This window comes from Solanum pennellii, chromosome 10 (genome assembly GCF_001406875.1).
Source record: "Solanum pennellii chromosome 10, SPENNV200".
Lineage (NCBI taxonomy): Eukaryota > Viridiplantae > Streptophyta > Magnoliopsida > Solanales > Solanaceae > Solanum > Solanum pennellii.
The window spans coordinates 77,977,454-77,998,695 of record NC_028646.1 but is presented as its reverse complement, the minus strand read 5'-3'; the positions used below and the strand labels follow the sequence as shown (position 1 = coordinate 77,998,695).

The 21,242-nt window shown below is 31.9% G+C and overlaps 2 protein-coding genes and 1 pseudogene across 2 annotated transcripts; all 3 read right to left on the bottom strand.

Moving 5' to 3' along the window:
- Positions 1 to 2,959: 2,959 nt before the first annotated feature.
- Positions 2,960 to 5,495, bottom strand: LOC107001855 (transcription factor bHLH100-like). Its single transcript, XM_015199815.1, has 3 exons — positions 5,102 to 5,495; positions 3,821 to 4,195; positions 2,960 to 3,179 (listed from the first exon to the last, which is right to left on the bottom strand). The coding sequence occupies exons 1-3, from the start codon at positions 5,477 to 5,479 to the stop codon at positions 3,087 to 3,089; spliced, it is 846 nt and encodes a 281-aa protein (XP_015055301.1). The 5' UTR covers positions 5,480 to 5,495; the 3' UTR covers positions 2,960 to 3,086.
- Positions 5,496 to 11,999: 6,504 nt separating this feature from the next.
- LOC107002025 (tRNAse Z TRZ4, mitochondrial-like) lies at positions 12,000 to 15,863 on the bottom strand. The gene is made up of 11 exons (XM_015199955.1): positions 15,822 to 15,863; positions 15,581 to 15,670; positions 15,252 to 15,296; positions 15,117 to 15,171; positions 14,893 to 14,948; positions 14,450 to 14,812; positions 14,086 to 14,345; positions 13,820 to 14,012; positions 13,117 to 13,517; positions 12,458 to 13,016; positions 12,000 to 12,269 (listed from the first exon to the last, which is right to left on the bottom strand). The coding sequence occupies exons 1-11, from the start codon at positions 15,861 to 15,863 to the stop codon at positions 12,000 to 12,002; spliced, it is 2,334 nt and encodes a 777-aa protein (XP_015055441.1).
- Positions 15,864 to 18,579: 2,716 nt separating this feature from the next.
- Positions 18,580 to 20,039, bottom strand: LOC114074428 (annotated as a pseudogene).
- Between the last annotated feature and the right edge of the window lie 1,203 nt (positions 20,040 to 21,242).

The window sequence follows — 21,242 nt, the reverse complement described above, 5'->3', positions numbered from 1 at the left end:
TTGATATGATATTAAAATCACACCATATTTGGTACAAATTAAACATCACCAGCTACCAGAGTCGAAATCATAATTTTTAGTTTATACGTTCTGAATTATAATTTTTTATTTTATTTTTACATATTAAATATTTTTTTCTAATATAAATATATAACTGAGTTTTATTGAATCCATAATAGAAACAATGATCTGGCTCTAGAAGCATAGACACACATAGTTCAGTGTATCTAGTCAGACCTCTTAGTTAAAAAGCTACAATATATATTAAATCTTGATGTTCTTAACGAGATTTCTGACCTCGTTTCGACTTGGCCCCTAGGAGCATGAATGGTGTTATTTATAGTCAAACTCCATGACAAAAATGGGAGATGAATATTGAGACAACGTAGGACCTTTGGTATCCTCGATTTTGAGAATGTACACTTTTTCCTCTCTACCATATTTCAGACCAAACATTTGATTCATTGAAATAAGACATATCTTTAATTTTCAGCTAATATAATCAATTGATACATTGACCCAAAATTACTCTATCAAAATACTAGTAGGAAATTAATTTGACCTATTAATAAGTACTTGTACAAACTTATAGCCCCATTAAGATACTATAGCTGATATTTTCAATTAAAATTAAATAATATACGTTGATATTTTAAGATATATCAGTTTATACAATATTTCAAGAGTTAAATATGTTTACGTTTATTACTCTTTCCGTCTTTTCTATGTGTTATTTTTCAACTTTTTAATGTTAAACGAGTTTTTATTTGGTTTTAACTTTTCATATAATTTTAGATATTTTGTATTATTAAGGGAAAATGCACAAGTACCCTTTCAACCTATGCCCGGAATCCCAGAGACATATTTATACTATACTAAGGTCCTATTTATTACCCCTGAACTTATTTTATAAGTAATTTTCTATCTTTTTTCGGCCTACGTGACACTAATTTGAAAAAAAAAGTCAACCAGCGTTGGGGCCTACAAGATAGTGCAGTGTAGGCTTGAAAAGGGGTAGAAAATTATTAATAAAATAAGTTCAGGGAGGTAATAGGACCTTAGTATAGTATGAGTGTGTCTCTGAAATTTTGGGCATAGGTTGAGGGGGTACTTTTACATTATCCATGTTATTAATTATTATAACTTATGATGTTTGCTAGTAGTTATTTCAAATATGTAAGGTCTACTTTTAAAAATCTAAAGATTTTCTGTTCGAATTCATGACTCATGAAATATATATTGTGTTATATAAATTGAGATTAAAAAAAATATAATTTTAATTAGTTTTACGCATTATATTTCGTATTGAATTTTATGAATTTAGATGAACGTGATACTTTAATCTTTTTACGTCTCTTTGGATTTTTGTTGTCATTGGCGGGTTTGACATAATGCAAAATTTTAGATCTTAATGTTAAATTTTTGACTATGAAAGATAGAAAACAAAAATGATTATGTCTTTAGAAAATGTATAATGTGGAAATATAGTTTTACTTTGTTGAAAATTATCTTTGACATATATTTATACCATTGGACAAATCAAATCGCCGTTTTAATTTTAATTATTTGGATTAAGATTTGAATGTCAAGTCTTTTTTTAAGTTTGAATTATAAATATTTAGATCTTAATAATTAAATGTATTTGTTTTCTTATATTCCATTCACATAATCTGCATGAATAATTACGTTTGTAACAAAATCTTAATATTATTAAAATAGTTATTTAAAGATTATTTTTAAAAATACAGTTCACGAATTTTTTTGATTATTTCTATCAATATTCTCCACTATTATCAACTGTCGTTTATCGTTGCCCATTATTATTAACTATTACCATTTCGCACCATTAACGACTTCACATTCGTGAGTATTAATTAATTAATATTTAGACGTATATTCAAATTGATACATTTTAATATTAATGCATATTTAATATTTTTATGTTTTTAAATTTATACATCTTAATCTTGATAAAAAAATAAGGTCCAAAGATATTAAAGGGCGAGTTGGTTGAATTTAAGAGAATCAATGAAGAAAAAAAAAAAGAGTAACGTCCACATATAGCAAACACAAAATTCATATTTGTATATTATAGCAAAGTTTGCATAATTGCGCTCCATAGCAAACATAAATATGTATATTTGCTATACATATACAAAAAAAAAAACAATTCTATAATTCGCTATACACATACAAAGAAAACAATTGTATAATTCGCTATACATATACAAAAGAAAGCAATTGTATACAAATCAATTGTATAATTTGTGTATGTATAAAACGAGAAAGAGAGAAAGACATAAGAAAATTGGGCAGGGTAGTATTTGTAATGTATAATTATAAGTGTATAGAACAAAAATATATGTATTTGTATACGTATATACAATTTTCTCTCGCTTTATACAAACAGAAACACAATTTATACATTTCGTTTCTGTTTGTATAAGCGATAGAGGAGAGTGTGGTGAGCGAGATCTGGAAGAGTGGTGAGCGAGATCTGGGAGAGCGGAACGAAAATATATGTATATATATAAAGTTTTCTCGCTTTATACAAACACAAACACAATTTTTACACTTATGTTTGTATAAAAGCGAGAAGGAGCGAGAGAGATAGAGAGTGACGAGCGAGAGTTTGAGGGAGAGAGGTAACTGACAAACAGTTTACTACTGGGTATAATTAAATAAAAGTTTGATTGAAGCATTTAATTTAATTTATTAGTTTGTCATTATATATAATTTTCTTAATAAAAAATTATTCATTAGCTCGCCCAAATATTATTTGGGCTGACATGAATTATATCAAAATGGGCTTTATAAGGGATTATAGCCCAATTGTACTTTCTATTTCACATTATATCTTTCATAAACTCGTATTATATAATTTCACATAATTTAATGTGAATAACATTAATTAAGTGTTAACAATTTATCAATTTAAATCATTTTAATACGTCTAAATTCAGTACAATCTATCCATTTAACTATATATAGAGTTAAAGGAATAGCTAACACATCTTTTTAAAATATTTCTAAAAATTCTTTTTATTTTCAAATGGCTTTACTTTAGTATTTTAAAAGCAACAACTTTAAACTATATATGAATTTTTTCTTCTTTTTTCACACATTACTAAAAGCTTCGTCTTCAAAATCTGAATGTCCATTTCTATTGGTCCTTGCATCTGCAAAATTCACAAAAGAAAATTAAATTAAAAAAATATTAAACATTATTAGTGAACTTTTAATTAGTTCACAAAAGAAATCAAATTATATTGCTTGAGTGACTTAATTTTATTACAAAAACAATAATTATTTTTTTACTTTTTATAATATTTATCAAAGTTGAATGACTTTTCCATTATAACAAAATGGGATAATGCACAAATATCCTCTCAATCTATGTCCGAAATCTCAGAGACACACTTATACTATACTAAGGTCCTATTATCCCCCTGAACTTATTTTATTAATATTTTTCTACCCCTTTTTGGCCTACGTGACACTATCTTATGGGCCCAACGTTGATTGACTTTTTTTTGAAGTTAGTGCCACGTAGGTCGAAAAGGGTAGAAAATTACTTATAAAATAAGTTTAGGGGGTAATAGGACCTTATTATAGTATAATTGTGTTTCTGAGATTTCGGGCATAGGTTGAGGGGGTAGTTGTGCATTTTCCCTAACAAAATCATCAAAGTAACTAAAAGTTCATTTTTTTCATAACTTTTTCAAATTACTCCTCCTTCCGAAATCCACATTTTTTTTTATGTTCAAACGCCTACTTATATAAGTTGTTTCACACATTATTAAACATAATATATATGTACCTGAAAATGCAAGCTGTGAAAAATCTTGTCTCCAAAAGATTTAAAGGATGATGCATTTAACAAAATTAATCCATCTTCCTCTAAACTTGCAAAGACTTGTGCAATTGGAAAATTATTTTCTTGAGTTGTTGAAATTTGTACCAAAACTTGTGTATTACTGAGTTGACTTGCACAAATTGATGTTGTTGAAGAATTACAAGAAGTTCCACCAATAATTAATTTTCTCTTATTATTATCATCAATTTTGAGTAATGAATAATTTGATTTCTTTGATAAAAGAAAATCCTTTCTTTTGCTTAGCCTCTCTATTTCTTTCTTCAACTCTGGTATGTATTCTTGTACATATGATACTGTTGCTGGAAAGCTTAATTTTTTCTGTAATTTTTTTTAAAAAAAGAGAGAGATATATAGATTAAATAAGTTATATGGACAAAAAAAAAATATTCATGCACATCTAAATTTTAATTAAATCATAGTTGAGGTAGATGTTAACCCTGGTTGAGAGGTGAATTAGGGATCTGAAGTTTAGTGGTTCGAGATTCTAGTCCTTTTAAAATGTTATTGGTTTCAAAATAAATCTTTTATACATGTTAAGAGATTTTTTAAAGACAAATCCGTGTATATATACCTTTAACATACTTTACAATAGAATTTAGAATTAAACAACTCAAAATAAGTATGATTTTATTATACACATCATTTCCGTCTGTAAACCTAAATAGAATTGAAGGCAATGAATTCAGTTAAAATCATAAAATTCCATGATAATCTTCCAACTTTTGAAAATTAGCACCCTAGGCTAGGGTTATATATCATCTAAAATATATATACTAAAACTATTTTGTTATATAGATATTTAACTATAATAAGTTGTAAAATTTCTTTGGTGAATTGAAGAAAGGCCTTTTACCATCAAGATGTGTAATGGAATAGATGATATCCCTTTTAGCTTTTAAAGTTTCTAATTTTAATTTCGAAATTTTTAAAACAAATTCTGATTAAAAACGCTTCTGAAAAATTGCACAAATAACAAAACTTACAAAATGTTTAATATCCCCCCCCCCCTACACACAATTAAAGTTTAAACCTTAGATATAAAGTTTTAAAAATCGATTCAGAATAAAAATAGAAAAATCTTAAATAGCGTCTCAAAAAGTGAATACCTAGTGCTATTTGAGCATTATTCACATAAATGGACCTTACACAAAGGGCATGTTGATTAGTCGAATCAGTAAATTCTGAATATAAGACGTTTAAAAAAAAGACTTAGTAAAGTTGTACCTTTTGATGTTTATTAGTAGGAGGAGGAAGCAAAGAACGAAGAGTTGAATAAAGAAAATTCATCTTCTTCCTTCTATTACGTTCACTTGCATTATGATTTAGCTTCTTCTCCATTAATGACCTTTCTACCCCCAGCTCATCAACATCAAACTCACTTTCTTTCAAACATTGTTGTTGATGATGATGAGATAAAGGTAACTCAATAGTATTATCGGCACGTAAACCTTCAAACAACTTGTTATTCTGATCAGTTTGGAATTGAGGCGTAGTTATTGGAGTCGTATTTTTATGATGATCATCATAGCAAAGTGGTTCTTCAAAGGACCATGCAATACTATTCATAGTTGGAAACATATTAGAAGAGGAAAAAGCTAGCATTTTTTTTTTTTTTGGATTAAGGTTTTCTCAAGGAGAAATGATTTATTCGAGAGATTGACTATCTTGAGTATTTATACAATTTGTTGTAACCATACACATACTTTTTGTTGAATTTAATATTTTGTTTTATTATTTACAATTTTCAAGAATTACAACTAATTAGATAGTTGAACTTTTGATCCATCAATTATTAGTAAACTATGATTATGGTCCTTGTAATATTGTTTTAAGCTTATCTAACCTTGAAATAACTAAAATGTGTATTTTGATCCCTTTATAAAAAATATACTTTGACATTTAGACTTCTTTTAGAACTATATATATTGACTTGAGATATGGATTTACAACAAAAATTGATAATTGAATGGTTTAATGCTTAACAAATCATTAAATCAAATGTGTACATATCAATTAATTGAAGGTTAAATGTGCTTAACAAAACATTTTAAGGATTAAAAACTGAATTTATCAACGTTTAAGGGATTAAAAGGCTAATTTCCTTAATTTATTCATTGTTGAAAAAATTTAGTTAAAATAAGCATAATGCTTGGTGCACTTTGGTGGGTTTGGTGTAAACTTAATTACTTAATTTACGATCTCATCTTGGAAGCACATAAATAAAAATGGAATCTTGCTCAAACTTGGGTGAACTACATACATATAATATATTTTCTATTTATTTATAACAACATACTCAGCGTAATTTTAAGACCTAAAAAGAATGATCGCGTGTAAATAATCTTCACTCATATCCCATTCTTGTGAAAAATAATAAAATTATTTCTGATAAATTCTTGATTTAAGTAAAATATATAAAATCATGTAGAAAAAAAATAATAAAAAATTCACCATAAAAATAATTGATAAAAAATATATATCAACCATAAATAATATTTTGATGAATAGAATAAGATATATACTAGACTGATGAATACTTCTTATTGTATTATTATAATACAAAGTTTAAGATAATATTTTAGTAAAGTTATCCAACATTTATGGATCAAAACTAAAATTTTAGTAATATAACTCGCTTATTTATTAATTTAATTCTGTTTATTTTTATCACGCCAAATTTAATCTAAATTATTTTTTTGATACTTATAATTTATCGATGAAATTTTATCATATAAATTGAGATCGAATATTGTTGTGATAAAAAATTAAGTTTGTTAGAAAAGTGTGTGGGCATGCATGGACAACACAAGCAAAGAGTAAGCTCTCATATTACAAGCTCGAGCCAAAGTTGATGGACCACGTGGCTGTACCAATTAGGTTTATTTTCTAAAAATTTTATATTTTAAAAATTCAACTATCTTACAATTATTATTTAATTACTTCCATATAATTAATTTGATTCCATCAGCCAGGAATCTTTTTCATTTTTTTTCCTTCTTTGTTAAATGTGTTATCCTATAGTTTAATTAAAGTTTGTTTATTTGGACAGACGACTAAAGAGAGAAGATGTGCTTGCATTTCAGACATTAATTTGTTAATTATAATCTATAGTATCATACTTGGCTTGTTGGTATGCCAGCGCGGTAAATATTTATATATAATCTAGATAAATATTATAAAAAATTAACTATGAATGAATAAGGCTGTGGGGTGGGTGGGGTGGATTAGCGGTTTAATTTTCACTTAATTACAAAATATTGAAGTTAATAAACAAATGTACAATTCTCTTATTTTAAATACAAGATAAAGAAAGAAAGATTGTCTTCTTTTTTTTTATTTTAATTACAGAAATATTTTAGATTTAAATTAAAGACATAATAAATGGACATGTCATTTATCTTGTCATCATTTCATATTTATGTCCTTCAATTTTTGTTGTACACGAATAGACACTTAGGGGTCGTTTGAGACAAAAATTAATAACCCAAAGACCAACTATATAGGATTTACTTTTATCAAATGTTTGGTACATTGTTTTCCACCTAATCCTTTAATTTGGTTTGAAACTCTACAAAATGCTTCTTTTCACTTATACCTTTGAATTATTATATGATTTTTTATTTCATGTAATTGGGTCAAAATCAATTTTCTTCTAGTACACTCTACCTAAACGACCTTTTAAACTTGAGTAAAGTTGAACAAAAACACACGTACTGTGTGACAATTTCGTATCCGGTGTGACATTTTACGTATATTATGTTACGTATAACATTTGTGTTTAGTTATTCGACTTTATACAAGTTTAAGTGTCTACTTGTGCACACTCATAGTTGAAGGACATAAATATCAATTAAGACCAAGTTAAAAGGTATGTTTTTGTGTTATGCCTAAATTAAATTGTAGACACTGAAATTTTGTGGGACACTACAAGACATATTCAATTTGAATTGAGACTCTATAAGGTGTGTTCAGTTTCAATAAAAATTACGCCACTAAATCTTAGAAAAGTAGAATCGGTAGGAACAAAATTGTATCCGCAATCTTTATCAATAAAGTTATATTTTTCTTGTTTTATTATGATTGCAATTTATTTTTTGTCACTTTTGCACACGTCAGTGAAATCAAATCTTCCCTTCATCTCTTCTCTCGTAAATGAAATCTGGAAATCTGAAGCTGCAAGGGTGGAAGAATGAGTGCTTAAAGCATCATCTATGAGTTTCATCGAGTCTACACTCCGACAAGCCTTAAAACAGGGGACATTTGTAGACATTGAAATTTTGTGGGATCTACAGTTCGAATTGAGACTCTAGAAGGTATGTTCAGTTTTAATTAACTCAACCCTTAATCCCATTTCATGCCAATATAAAGGGTATTAAATTCCCTTAAAAGACATCTCAAATATTTCGCAAATTGTCACGACCCAGACAGTCATAATTGACACTCACATTAATCCTCCGATGGGAGAACCATTACTATAACCCAAACAAATAAATTATATGAAAACTAAGACATTTAAAGACACGAAAGCACGTTTAAATGACAATATAATAAATACGGAGACCCTCTAAACTCCAACAGTTTAACAAACATCTAACAACTAATAACAAATACGAAAATATCCTTAGAACTTGAAAGTCAATGTACCAAAACTCTACTAACGACAAATATAAGAACAAGGGGTACAACCTCGAAACTAAGCAAACACCTTATACAAATAGTATGAGTTCAAATAGAGTGAACTTAAAAAAGAGAGATACATAGAAGCATGAAAGAACTGGCACACCCTTGAATCTGGCCATGCTCAATAATCACATAATTAGTTCTATCAATAGCCGCCGGAAGATGCCCTATACTCAACAAAAATAAGAGCAAGTGCAGTATCAGTATACAACACAACCACTGTTTACTGATAGGGTCACATGACTATCCCATTAAGTGAAACATATATAAGTTAAAACAATATTATAAACATGCATACACCAAACATATACATATCATAATAGAACCACACCACAACCACTCTTAAAGTCTACTCGTGCAATATATGAATGAAGTCCCATAACCCCACTCACACTAAGTAGAATTCTTTGAGAAATCATAAATCATATTCCATATTCATGCTCATAACAATAAGTCAATATATAAGAAGACAATGGTCCTCTTATGCAATCCAATTCAATGGTCCTCTCGTTGAATCCATACCTAAATTGTTAGTGCACCGAAACGTGGTATCTGATCCCATGTTTATGCCAGAACGTGACAACTGATATCATATTTAAGTCGAAACGTAGCAATCCGATCCTAGTTAGTTACGCCGGAACGTGGAAATCCGATCCATTCAACACACCACAATCACTATCACAATCTATATTTCACAATTATACAACAAGAGGTGATTCATGACATATAGTTAATCGTTCATACTCACTTACACTAGTGTGATCAATAATGTAACATCACATACATACATACATCATATGAAGCAAAACAAACACATATCACACATATGAAATCACAACCATAACCTATCTCATCCAAGTTTGAATCGAAGACATTTGAATCTTCCTTTTACGGATTCTTTCTGCTTGTTCTAGGCGTACAAACAATTAATATACGCAAGGATCAACAATCAAAAGACTAATTATTCGGATTATAACAAACCCAATAACCCTAGACCAAATCTTTGATACCCCATATCCAAATTAGGGTTTATTCCACCATAATTCTTAGATCAAAACCCATTCGCATTGATAATAACCCAAGAAAATAGGTTCTATGGATTGAAAAACGAATTCAAGGAGTTAATATCTTACCTTTCGCCTCAAGAATGGTGGAAAACCGTCAAGAGAACCCCTCGAATCATTCCTTAGCTCTCAAAGTCGATAAGTGCAGAAAAATGACGTTTTGAAGTTTGTTAACGATTTTAAGTCACGTCTGCCACACTACAGCGGGATCCATTCCGCTCTAGCGGCACGACACCAATCCTGCTCTGGCGACCTATACGGAGACAAAATGCTAAATAAAGAATTACAAAGCCTCATTTCACAATACACCATCATCCCATGACAATTAGAAAATATCTGTTCACGCTAAAACTGATTACAGGAGTGCTACTCACCCGAATTCAATTCCGTAAAATTGTACAGATTCCTCAACAAGTTATTTAACTACTCATATAATCAAAATCATAATTAACTCACCCTATTGTTACCATATTTTCTTACACCTAAAAGACTCTGATTTCGTCCAAATCTGAAGTAGGTTGGGAAAATCCAAGTTACTACCAAAAAGTTTTCTTACCCGAATTCTTTTCCAAGTGGTTTCCATAATGACGGAATCAGGCCGTTACACAAATTGATGAAATATTCATATATAAGTCTAATATAAATCATCCTCGTTTGAGAAATACTCCACTAATGACTCTCGAATCATGAATAAATCTTAAGAGAGTAGAATCATAGAAGGAAGAAAATTATACCTGCAATCTTTATCAATAAAGTTACGTTTCTTTTTATTTTATTGTGATTACAATTTATTTTCTGTCATTTTAAAATTTATTGCAAACATAAACTACTAAAATCTTTATTTAGTATATAAAGTTTCTTATAACAAGATCCAATGTAATGTATTACAAAGATATGTCTAATGTCTATCAACATAAACTATTATAAGTAACGATGTTACTATTAGATGTTTGTTGTGAACTTAATAGATTTAAGTCTTATAGAAGTATTGCGGTATGAATAATAAGTAAGAAAAACATGTGACATGCACTAACTTTTTGCATATATGTATATCAACTTTATTTAAAATGTTTAACATCTTTTGTTAAAAAATAAAATTTAGATCATTAATTTTGTATAGTAAGTCTACCTTAATGGTGTTACATTTGATATCATTAATTTTGTATATTAAGTCTCCCTTAATGGTGTTACATTTGATTAGTTGAACTTTGATTGCATCTGTACGTCTCTGCAGTGATCCAGACATAATACAATTTTTTATATATGTAGTTACACAATATTTTGTAAATGAATACGAGACATATGTGAAGAACACATCGTATAATAAGATTTTCCACATATATATTTACACAATATTTTGCAAAATGGATATGCGACATATGTGGAGAATACTGGGTCGACCCTTTTCACAATGCGAGAAGAAAGATTTAGTATGATAAAGGTTACTCCACATTATAGTTATGTTTATTAATATGTGATAATATTATGGATACATTATAGTTTTGTTTGTTAATATGTGATAATATGATGGATTAGGTCTCTACAAGACATGCAAACTTTTTGAAATATACTGAATAATCGTTTGAAATTCGAAAGTTTCAAACTTAACAATTGTAGATGAAATATATTGAATAATATTTTGAAATTCGAAAGTTTCAAGCTTAACAATGATAGATGTTTGGGAGTAATATTTTATTGAGGAGTATTTACAAAAGATAAGTTAGAGTTATTCAATGTTACTATATTACTAGTCGGATCCTTCTTAGATAATGAATGTTTGTGGTGTTTTGTGGGACACCACCCATTATTCAAATTACTCGTCATTGCCTTTGTTTGTACGGTCTCATCACTTAAAACAGATTGACCCTAGAAACCATTTTTCTAGGGGACTATTTAAGTTACTCTTAATCTTCCTATTTTTATCGATGCACTGAACTTTTAATAATGGTGAAAAAAACTTCTATTGTTCTTTCGTTAGAATTCAAGGGTCAATACAATGCTAATTAGGAAATTTGACTTACAATTTTGGTTAGAACTCTTAATCGAGCCTAGAGGAACTTATAAATCTTTAATGTGTACAATCGAGTACTTGAGGTGTAAGCCTCACAAAACTAAAGCCCCAAACGTGAGTCTAGTCATTTTTAAAAAAGCCTTTTAAAACGGAAATTACCTCAAACAAGTTTCTAGCTTTACTTTTACAAAAATAGAGTGATGTATTCACACTTTCCGATTCTTCTTTTGCATCTTTTTTCATCAGTAACAAATGTAAATGCCGCTTAAGAATTCGAGAGAGGTATAATATGTTGGTTCCAAAAAAAACTAGACTGTTACAGTGGATGACTATTATAAAGAGGTCTGACTGTACTTTAAAATTTAAATTAACCGTTGTTTCTGAAAAGCAATTTGAGGTAGGGAAGAACCTTAGGGAGCACTGGCAAATCTGCTAGGTTTACACTCATTAGATCAAAAGCAATACTAGTTCTTCGCATACTCACTTCAACAAGTGCAGGTACTTTCGGGTATCTTTGGCTGAAGTGAGTTAGTATTACGCGGTATGCACCAGCAGAATCTCCCACTTCTAGAGCTTCCTTGATTGTGCTGTGATTTCTAGCTATAGCCTCCTCTACAAGGCCATCCTCGAACGTAGCCTGCAGACAATCATGTACTAACATATCAATCGTAAAAAAAAGATTACCTTGTTCTACACGTTACAATTCGTGCACTTTGCATAACCAAGGATAAGTTAGAGGAATCAAAAGTCTTCTTTCGCTTTCTTAAACTCCCTGCCAAGTCAAAACTAGACAAACATTTTGACACGAGGGGAAGTTGCACTGACCTCATGTATAAGAATTGTTGCACCAAGAGACGCGTCTATAACTTCTGAGCATGGCCTCGTGTCACCAGAGTACACAACCTTCCAACCCGGTACTACTTCCCCGTAATTCATTCTGTCTGCTGATTCCAAGACAACACCAAACGCGTCATCACAGTGTACAACAGGGAAGCTGATGAGTCTCATTAGTCCTGCTTCACCGAGAACTTTCCTTAAACACTTTAGCAATGTTATGTCATCAAGTGGAGTGCTTGGCTTCAATTTTTTCGAACAGGGCTGCGAAGAGTTGTCTTCAGCCTCCGTGTTATCCCACTTAGACCGTGTAGTGCTCCAACAGTCGAGGAACAACATGTCTAGATCTTCTAATTTTATATATTCCTTAAGAAACTCCCCAACCTTCTCTGGCCCAACAACCAGTATGGGCTCATGCTCTACTCCTTTCAACAAATCACGTCTTAAAGCAAGTATACGAGCCAAACCAGCGTGGTGATCAGCATGGATATGGGAAATCCAAATGCATCTAAGATTTCTAACTACAGTGTCTGCACCACTAATGCCATATCTGTCATTCACAGAGTTGAAATAAGTCCAGGAGTGGAACACGACGTAAAAAATGATTATGAACAACATAACATTGAATCGAAAGAGTTCAATCTAATTACCTCCTCTTGAGTTGTGCCAAAGTTCCTTCTCCACAATCAAGGAGTAAACCTCCTTTAGAAAAAAGATTAACATAGATGGAACTGACATTTCGATATTTTGAAGGTATGGAAGAACCAGTGCCAAGAAAAACAATCTCTAGATCATCTCTCTGTACATTTTCGAGACATTTAGGGACAGAGAATTTCGAAGGTTCTTCAATCACGACATCATTACTGTCCTGCCTGTCGGATAATTCTACCTCATCTTCTTCAGGTTTGTGCCAAAATTTTCTTATGTTCTTCGCTGCAACAGCAATCTCAGGAATCTCTGAAAGTAACTCTTCAATAAACACTGAGGAGGTCATCGTATTTTGAACACATGATCTATCCAATCCCAGTTTTCTCGGAGGACGTAAGGCGAACTGTTCAACAGGTTAGACAAGAATCATTCCATGCAAATGAAAAATAAAAAATGAACGTTGTTGGAAGATGCTGATTCACTGTTAGGTATCACAGATTCGTTGTAAGAAGCCTAAGAATATATGCTTGCTCCTTTTCAACGATAAATATAGTTTCCATCTATGTTGCTCGGACTCATCAAAAATGTTGCTGCACCCGTGTTGGATCCTCCAAAATGCACTAGCTTTAAAGTATCGGACATGCGGCAGGGGACATTTTGAGAGAGTCTGAGCAACATAATCAGGAAAATTGGAGTCAATAATACCTTTAAGAGATTTTCAGCAGATATGCCACAAACTGAACTCTCCACCGGTACTTTGATATTTGGAGCTGCAACATCGTCATCGTCATTCTGAACAGAAGGAAAACTAGGATCTGGGAAAAACTGAGGACACAAATAATGCAGTCTTGTAGCTATTCTAGCACTAGATGCTAGAATTGGAGTTGTTTCATGCTTCCTGCGACAGAACGACTATGAACCTGTGTCGATTTTGGGAAAATCTAAAATAAGCATTAAGAGGAGTTACAGACCTTGTAGCTCTCCCCATAATATGTTGTGCGGAATCAAATTTCCTCATCCATTTCTCATAAACTGGACTATTGACAACAGTAGCAGGGCTCAAATGAATGATGCAGTTCACGACGTTCGTGAAGTTGCTTTGGGAATCTGAATAATACGCATCAAGAGCTTGTGCAGAGAGTAACTCTTGTGCATGAGGTTCTGTTGGACAGTCAACAATTAGTACAATCGGACCAGGAATAGGCGGGCCTATAACATCATCCGGATGGACCTGAACGAGGCAAAAATGAAAGTCGGCTGACTTCAAAGTATACTGCAGAAACAATGTCCTTACGATAGTCTTAACTCCTAACGATGGAGTTTATTAGAACTGACCTCTATATCCAGAAGATCTGACTTCACGCTGATCCCTTTCTGCAACTGTCCAAGCTTTCTCTTATCTTCGAGTCCACAAGCTTTAGCCTTTACGATGTCAACTTTCCCCCTGATGTCATGTAATTTACAAATATATACAATGGAGGTATCATTCGGACTAAATTGAGTCGGTGATAGGAGAAATGCTGATATATTAACTGCCTTGAACTTGTCAACATCTCGAAGCTCCTCCACATACAAAGGGGGAGCTAATGCAGATCCACTTTGTGGAATGATATTTTTTTTCGTCATGACAGCATGAGGTACATAAGTCTTCATTGCATTAACCAACAAATCTAGATTTGGAGGACCCCATATACGGACCTTAAAAGACAAATCGAGATGCTTTTTCAGCAAGTAGTAACACCACTGTCATAATAACGAGAAATAGGGGAGGTACTCACGTGATCATCACTCTCAGAACTTCCGTTTTTAATGCCAGCCAAAGTCAATAGCAAGCCTGTGACAAAGTGAATTCGGTATCATAAACGAAAATGATTTCACAAGAGACCTGATTATTGGAATCGTAATAAGTCATACCACATACAAAAAACAACTTAATCCTCTAAGACAAACTTAGTTATGGTTTCAAAGTAGTTCATTATTCCTTGAAGGCAAAGATGCAAACCTGGAAGTCCACCAGTTGTCTCCGAGCAGACACGAGTAAGACATATATGGTCTACCTGTTTATCGATTGTTTAGCAGTGATCAATAACTATTGTACTAGTTTGGAACTGAAATCGCGCATTTGAGACATACATACCTGAGATAATTTAATCTTATACTCCGTGCAAAAGCGTTGTAATCCCTGCATCATGATCAATGCTTTAAGGATTAACACATTTACAAGTGTTGTTAGAACTAAGAAACTAACTAGAAACTCTTGCAAGCAGATACATACAAGGGCGGACCTACAGTATTCCGAGGGGTTTTATGTTTATATATTGATTTTTAATCTCCTGAATATAAGATTAGATGTTAACTTAGTGATTTAAGGGTTCAAATCACTATTTTCTTTTTTTCGAACCACCTTAATGGAAATTTTTGATCCGTCACTGGATACATAGATAATATTATCACTCAGAGAGTTACCTCTCCAGCATTAAATATGAATCTTTCGTGGTCGAAGCAGAGCAGAACAGATGGGGATGTTTCTTGTGTATCCATTCCTGTCCCCAAAATCTGTAATAAACATGAAAGTAGCAAAAATAAAACTACGCCATCACACCAAATTGGTTGTTACATATGCGCGACTTTAAACACAAAAGATTTTGAGAAAAAATAAAATTAACAAAGCACTGCACAAATATTTTTTTCAAAAAAAAAAGGACACCTGAACATAGGCTTGTGTATTCTGGTCTTTGTTCCTCTCCATCAATTTCTACTTTTTGAACTTGTAAGTGAATTTTGAACTCCTCGAACAGTAACCAAACCTTTAATTATTCAAGAGGTTCATAATATAATATATATATATATATATATACACACACATTAAAAAAGTTATATTTTATATATACAGTCTAATTTTTTTGCGAAACGAATTCGATTGAACCCTTGCTAACCTCTTGATCCGCCCTGGGTTCTTGCAGGTACGGGTCGCCGATACACAAAAAAGTAACCTATTCGGACTAGGCGTCCAATTGCTTTGTTTTTTTTTCTATATATATAATTTATTTATTTGTAAATATATTATTTAAAATAAATTATTAATTATAAAAATATAGGAGTCATAATTAAGCTCCGTTAGTGATAGTGGATATGATTTATAGGAGCATATGGTGATAGTTGGTGTCGGTGGTTAGTAATGGTAATAGTGATAGTTATGATGGTGAAGGTGGTTAGTGTTGTAGTGACTGACGTAATGATGACGGCTGACAGTAGTGTTAGTTGATTATGATGATGGCTACCCCACATTTACAGTTTCAAAACAACCAAGAGTACACAACACTAGCAGATTAGAAGGCAAAAAACTACAAAAGGCATAAGTTTTTAACTACACAACACTAGAGTCTGAACTAAAAGGCAAATCATATATGTATATATCATACTTCCCCTGGCCAGTATGAGCTCAACAATCTTCTTGCTATCTCTCCGACATCACGGTCATCCCTCTGACTCTTGATCTTAGCAAGCCCTCCGTTCTCGGTGATCATCTGCGTGTAGATATTCACACCATCTACTTTATGAGCTTCTCCAACCCTCAGAATACCGCGGAGAGCCTGGAAACAAGAGGCTCTTCTAGTGTAATCTTCACATAGAAGGCCTTGACAAATTGCTGCAATTGAACCATGATCTACCAAGTGTCTGAGCATGGTTCAATTGCAGCACAAACCACATCGTAGAATTAATACTAATGATCATACAGAAGAGAAATATTCAACATGAACATTTCAATCAAGCTTCTAATTTTCACTAGAAGTCATGATCACAACATTGAACAAACTGAAAGAATCTAAAAAAGAAGATTGTACCTAATCTGCTCGTGAGATCCTCTCGTGACAACACTTGAGATGGCGTATATAGCCTCATATTTGGTATCACCAACCTCTTGGTTAATCGAAATCTGAATAATCGAAGGGAAGATACCTGCATCAACCATTCTCTGCTTCGTAGAATAAGACTTTAGTCAATAATATTCATATAGAACGTCTCGTCTACAAAAAGATAGCACATGTCTGGAAATGAACCTGGATTTGACTGCTCCAGTAATTCACTATATTGGCGATGGCACGACAAACACTTCTCAGATGTAAAGGAGGTAGGTTGTCATGATTCATTACAATTTCTAAAACATGTTGAAGAACTTGATTGTCATGTAGAACCTAGAAAAATTCAGTAGACTTCCATTCACAAAAACGACATAATACCATTAATGCGCTTCAGGATTTGAAGACGACGGGTGCATTAACAATGATAATGCGCTTAGTTAAAGTATGTGTCCAATATTGATTTACATGAAATACAAAATTACGATATTCATATATAAATAAATTTGATGATTCTAATAAATAAAGTACTTTAGGTGAAGTGGTAGTTTTAAATTTCACTTTGCACTTGTAAGGTGACAATTCAAAACTAGTAATCCTCCTACTTCTCAATGGAGTTCGGCGTCTAACCCAACTGGCTTTTGGTTTTTGGGTGCCTCTCAAAATATATATTTATCTCAAGCGTAGATATATACACATATATATACATAATTTTTCGAAGTTAACTGGTGCAAATGCACCTGTAATAATACACGTGGATCCGCCCTTGGGGCCATATATCATAAACACACGAAAAGACACAATAAATATCAATTTCTCAAGTCATATTCCAAGCTCAAATATGAAATAATATATTACCTTCGTCCCATTTTATATATCATTTTTCGGATTTCAAGAGACAAATAAGTCTATTTTTTATCGTAACTTTTCATAGATTTTTATAAATATTTTAAATTATCAATTATTGTGACTCGTAGTACTTTTCTTACGTACTTTACAAATATATAAATTTTATTTCAAAAAAATTAAAGATTTCATGCTCAAATTTATGGTCAAACTTAAACTTTTTTACTCTCAAAACGTAAGATATGTCATATAAATTGGGATAGCGAGAGTATCAAATATGGAAGGTTGTAAACTAATTTAAAACATACTTACAAAGTACCTTATAATTAAAAAAATTATGTAAAAAATAAAATTATATATATTCATTTGATTTGAATTTGATTTAACTTTTTTTTTAATATCAAATCAAGTAGAAAAATGAACGAATATTTTTTCAATTCAAATCAATTGAACAAAAATAAAAATCGACTATACAATATTACCTGAATTTGATTCTCAGTTCCATTCTTAAGGAAGTTCTCTACAACCTTCAGCACACTTGCAACAACCTCACTGTGAGGATGTCTGTATAGCCTCAAGTTTATTAGATTCTCTGTTATACTAGTTAAACATTTCATCAGAACTAGCTAAGTTATCGTCTTAAAGAGAACAACTTACGCCAAAAGCATCACCAGGATCGGGCAAATATTTTCATCAATCAATGCATTTATAGGATCAAATCCGCCGCGTGCCAGACATGCAACAATCAAGCAGGCATGCTTAATAACAGGACATGCTCTTTCTCCTATATGAGGTTCCAGTTGATTTATGAGAAACCGGAGGATTGGTAGTGATGGTCTCAACTGAAATAACAACAATGTAGCGCGTATCAGCATTAAAGAAATAAGCGAGGTGTCGGTGATATTTAGATCTCAAAGAACAGAAGACAAGCTCAACCTTATCAAATGGTGGAGGTGGACTACCAAAACACAAGTATCCTATTGTCCTGGCAGCACTGATTGCTGGTGAAGCGTCAAATGCAACGATGGAATCATCTGCTAGGGAACGAAGAACTCGAAATAATGAGATGAGATCTTCACCACTGTCAATAACAAGATCCCTCAACCTTCTTGAACGACGAGCAAAATTGCCCAAAATCTCTACTGCCTTATATTGTCCACCTAAGAGGTATAAATCGGACACCACAGGCTCGACAATTACAAGTCTGAGATGATGCAAAACTTAGTTGTCAAGAAGAACCTAAAACACATAACATAAGACGAGCATTTAGTAAGACAATAAATGATGGAATAAGACACAACATATGCTTTGGAGTTTAGACTACCTGTATTTGCTCTTCAGTTCCTATAGTAAGAAAGTTCTCCACAAATGTCAACACATTTTCAACTATGGTGTGTCTAGTATTCCTATAATCAACTCATTTTATCAGATCGCGTAGGAAAAAAAACAGAACAGAACAGGACAAGACAAGCATGTGATCGAGAAGAACTAACCTGAAAAGCAACATCAGCCTTCTACACTGATTTTGCTCAACAAATGCAGTAACCAAGTCACCCCTGACATTTACTTTAGTTGACAATAAAGCCAAAGTCTTCACAGCCTTTAGTTAAAAAAATCAAAAACTAAGTTAGGAGATATAAAAACCTCAATTTTTCCGTAAAATACATACATGATTTTATTTGTAGTTACTTCATATAGAACATGTACTGCAGATATACTCATCCGGTGGCAAAGAAGCCGAGAAGTGGTCAATCACACACATGAAAACTCCTCCTGATAGGTCTAGTTTGGACTATCAAAGGAGCATCCAACTTTTGGTTGGATAATTGGACGCGAAAGGGTGTTTCCATATAAATCTTACAAACAGAATATGGCTGAATACGTCAATCAGGAAACGCGGAACGTTACAAGCTAAAAAGAAGTTCCCACCTTCTGATGATTAATCATATCAGGAATATAAACTGTATTTACTATAACACTTAGGGGAATCTCAAAACAACTCAGTATCTTGGCCAAAAAGTTGTGAACTTATCGAGATGTTTAGACCTACAATACGCTACCAGGGGATGCCAAATTAGCATTGTACCTCAACAATTAATAAGTCATCCAACCACTCCTCATCATCAAGGTCTATAACTTCCTCATCATTAAGCATTTGCAGAAAAATTGTAACGACACCACGTCTAAGCAATTCCTGATTCTGTGCCATCGTTCCACAATTAACCAATTCACGTAATGTCTCAGCAGCTTGCCTCTAAGAAAAAAAAAAGCACAAAATCAGTAACATAACATATTACTAATTGCTATTTATCAAATTAGTATTATAAGTTACTAACTCACACGAAGACTACGCCAATTTCTTGATCTACAACATTCAATTAGATTGTCTACAATCCCATTATTGAAAAAACTATCCATATCAAGATCGTAATGATCATCATCCTCTGCATAATTTTCCAAAATAATTTAAAATGTCACCTCGAGTATGATAAACCATATAATTATAATCATTTCTTCTAGTTTGAGAACGTATCTTACTGTTAACAATTAAAAGGATGATCCTATAGGCAGCTGACTCCAACAAAAACGGCAGCTGACTCCAACAGGAGGTTTTAACCAAACTAAGCCATTATATAAAGTCATTCACCAAAATAATATGTTTTTCTAAAATTTTACAAAACTAGTATAAACGTATTCCACAGTAACGTTTTAGGATATATTTTATTTTTTAAAAGTTGATGGCGTCAGATTGATATACGTTACTCACAGTAACGTTTTACTCCTAAAACGTTACTCATAGTAACGTTTTAGGAGTAAAACGTTACTGAAAATAACGCTTTAGGAGTAAAACGTTACTTACAGTAACGTATATCAACCTAATGCTGTTAGTTTTTTTTTAAAAAAATATACCCTAAAACGTTACCGTGAAATACGTTTATACTAGTTTTGTAAAATTTTAGAAAAATATATTACTTTGGTAAATTGTTTTATATAATGACTTAGTTTGGTTAAAAATTCTAACAATTAAAAGCATGATCCTATAGGCAGCTGACTCCAACAAAAACGGCGCGATATTTGGTAACTGCTCAATCAAAGCTAAGCCCACAGTGAAATCTTTCATCATCTCTGGTAACTTCTCAAACTGTTTACATGAAAGGTAACAAGAATGTTAGTTGAATAAAGTAAATCTTCGATGATATAAAAAAAAAAAGAAGATGCAAACGTACTAATATTCGCGTATATCCATATTTGATGATCTGTTCAACTTCATAATGCTCCTTGTTGAAATATTGATCAGTTCTATTTGCGAACATTACTTGATAGCGTTTATCTTTTTGAAAGTTTTTCCAATTTTCTGTAGAATTTGATAAAGGGATATTGAGTTTCTTCATAGATGTAGAGAATGTAATTAATGGAGTCTT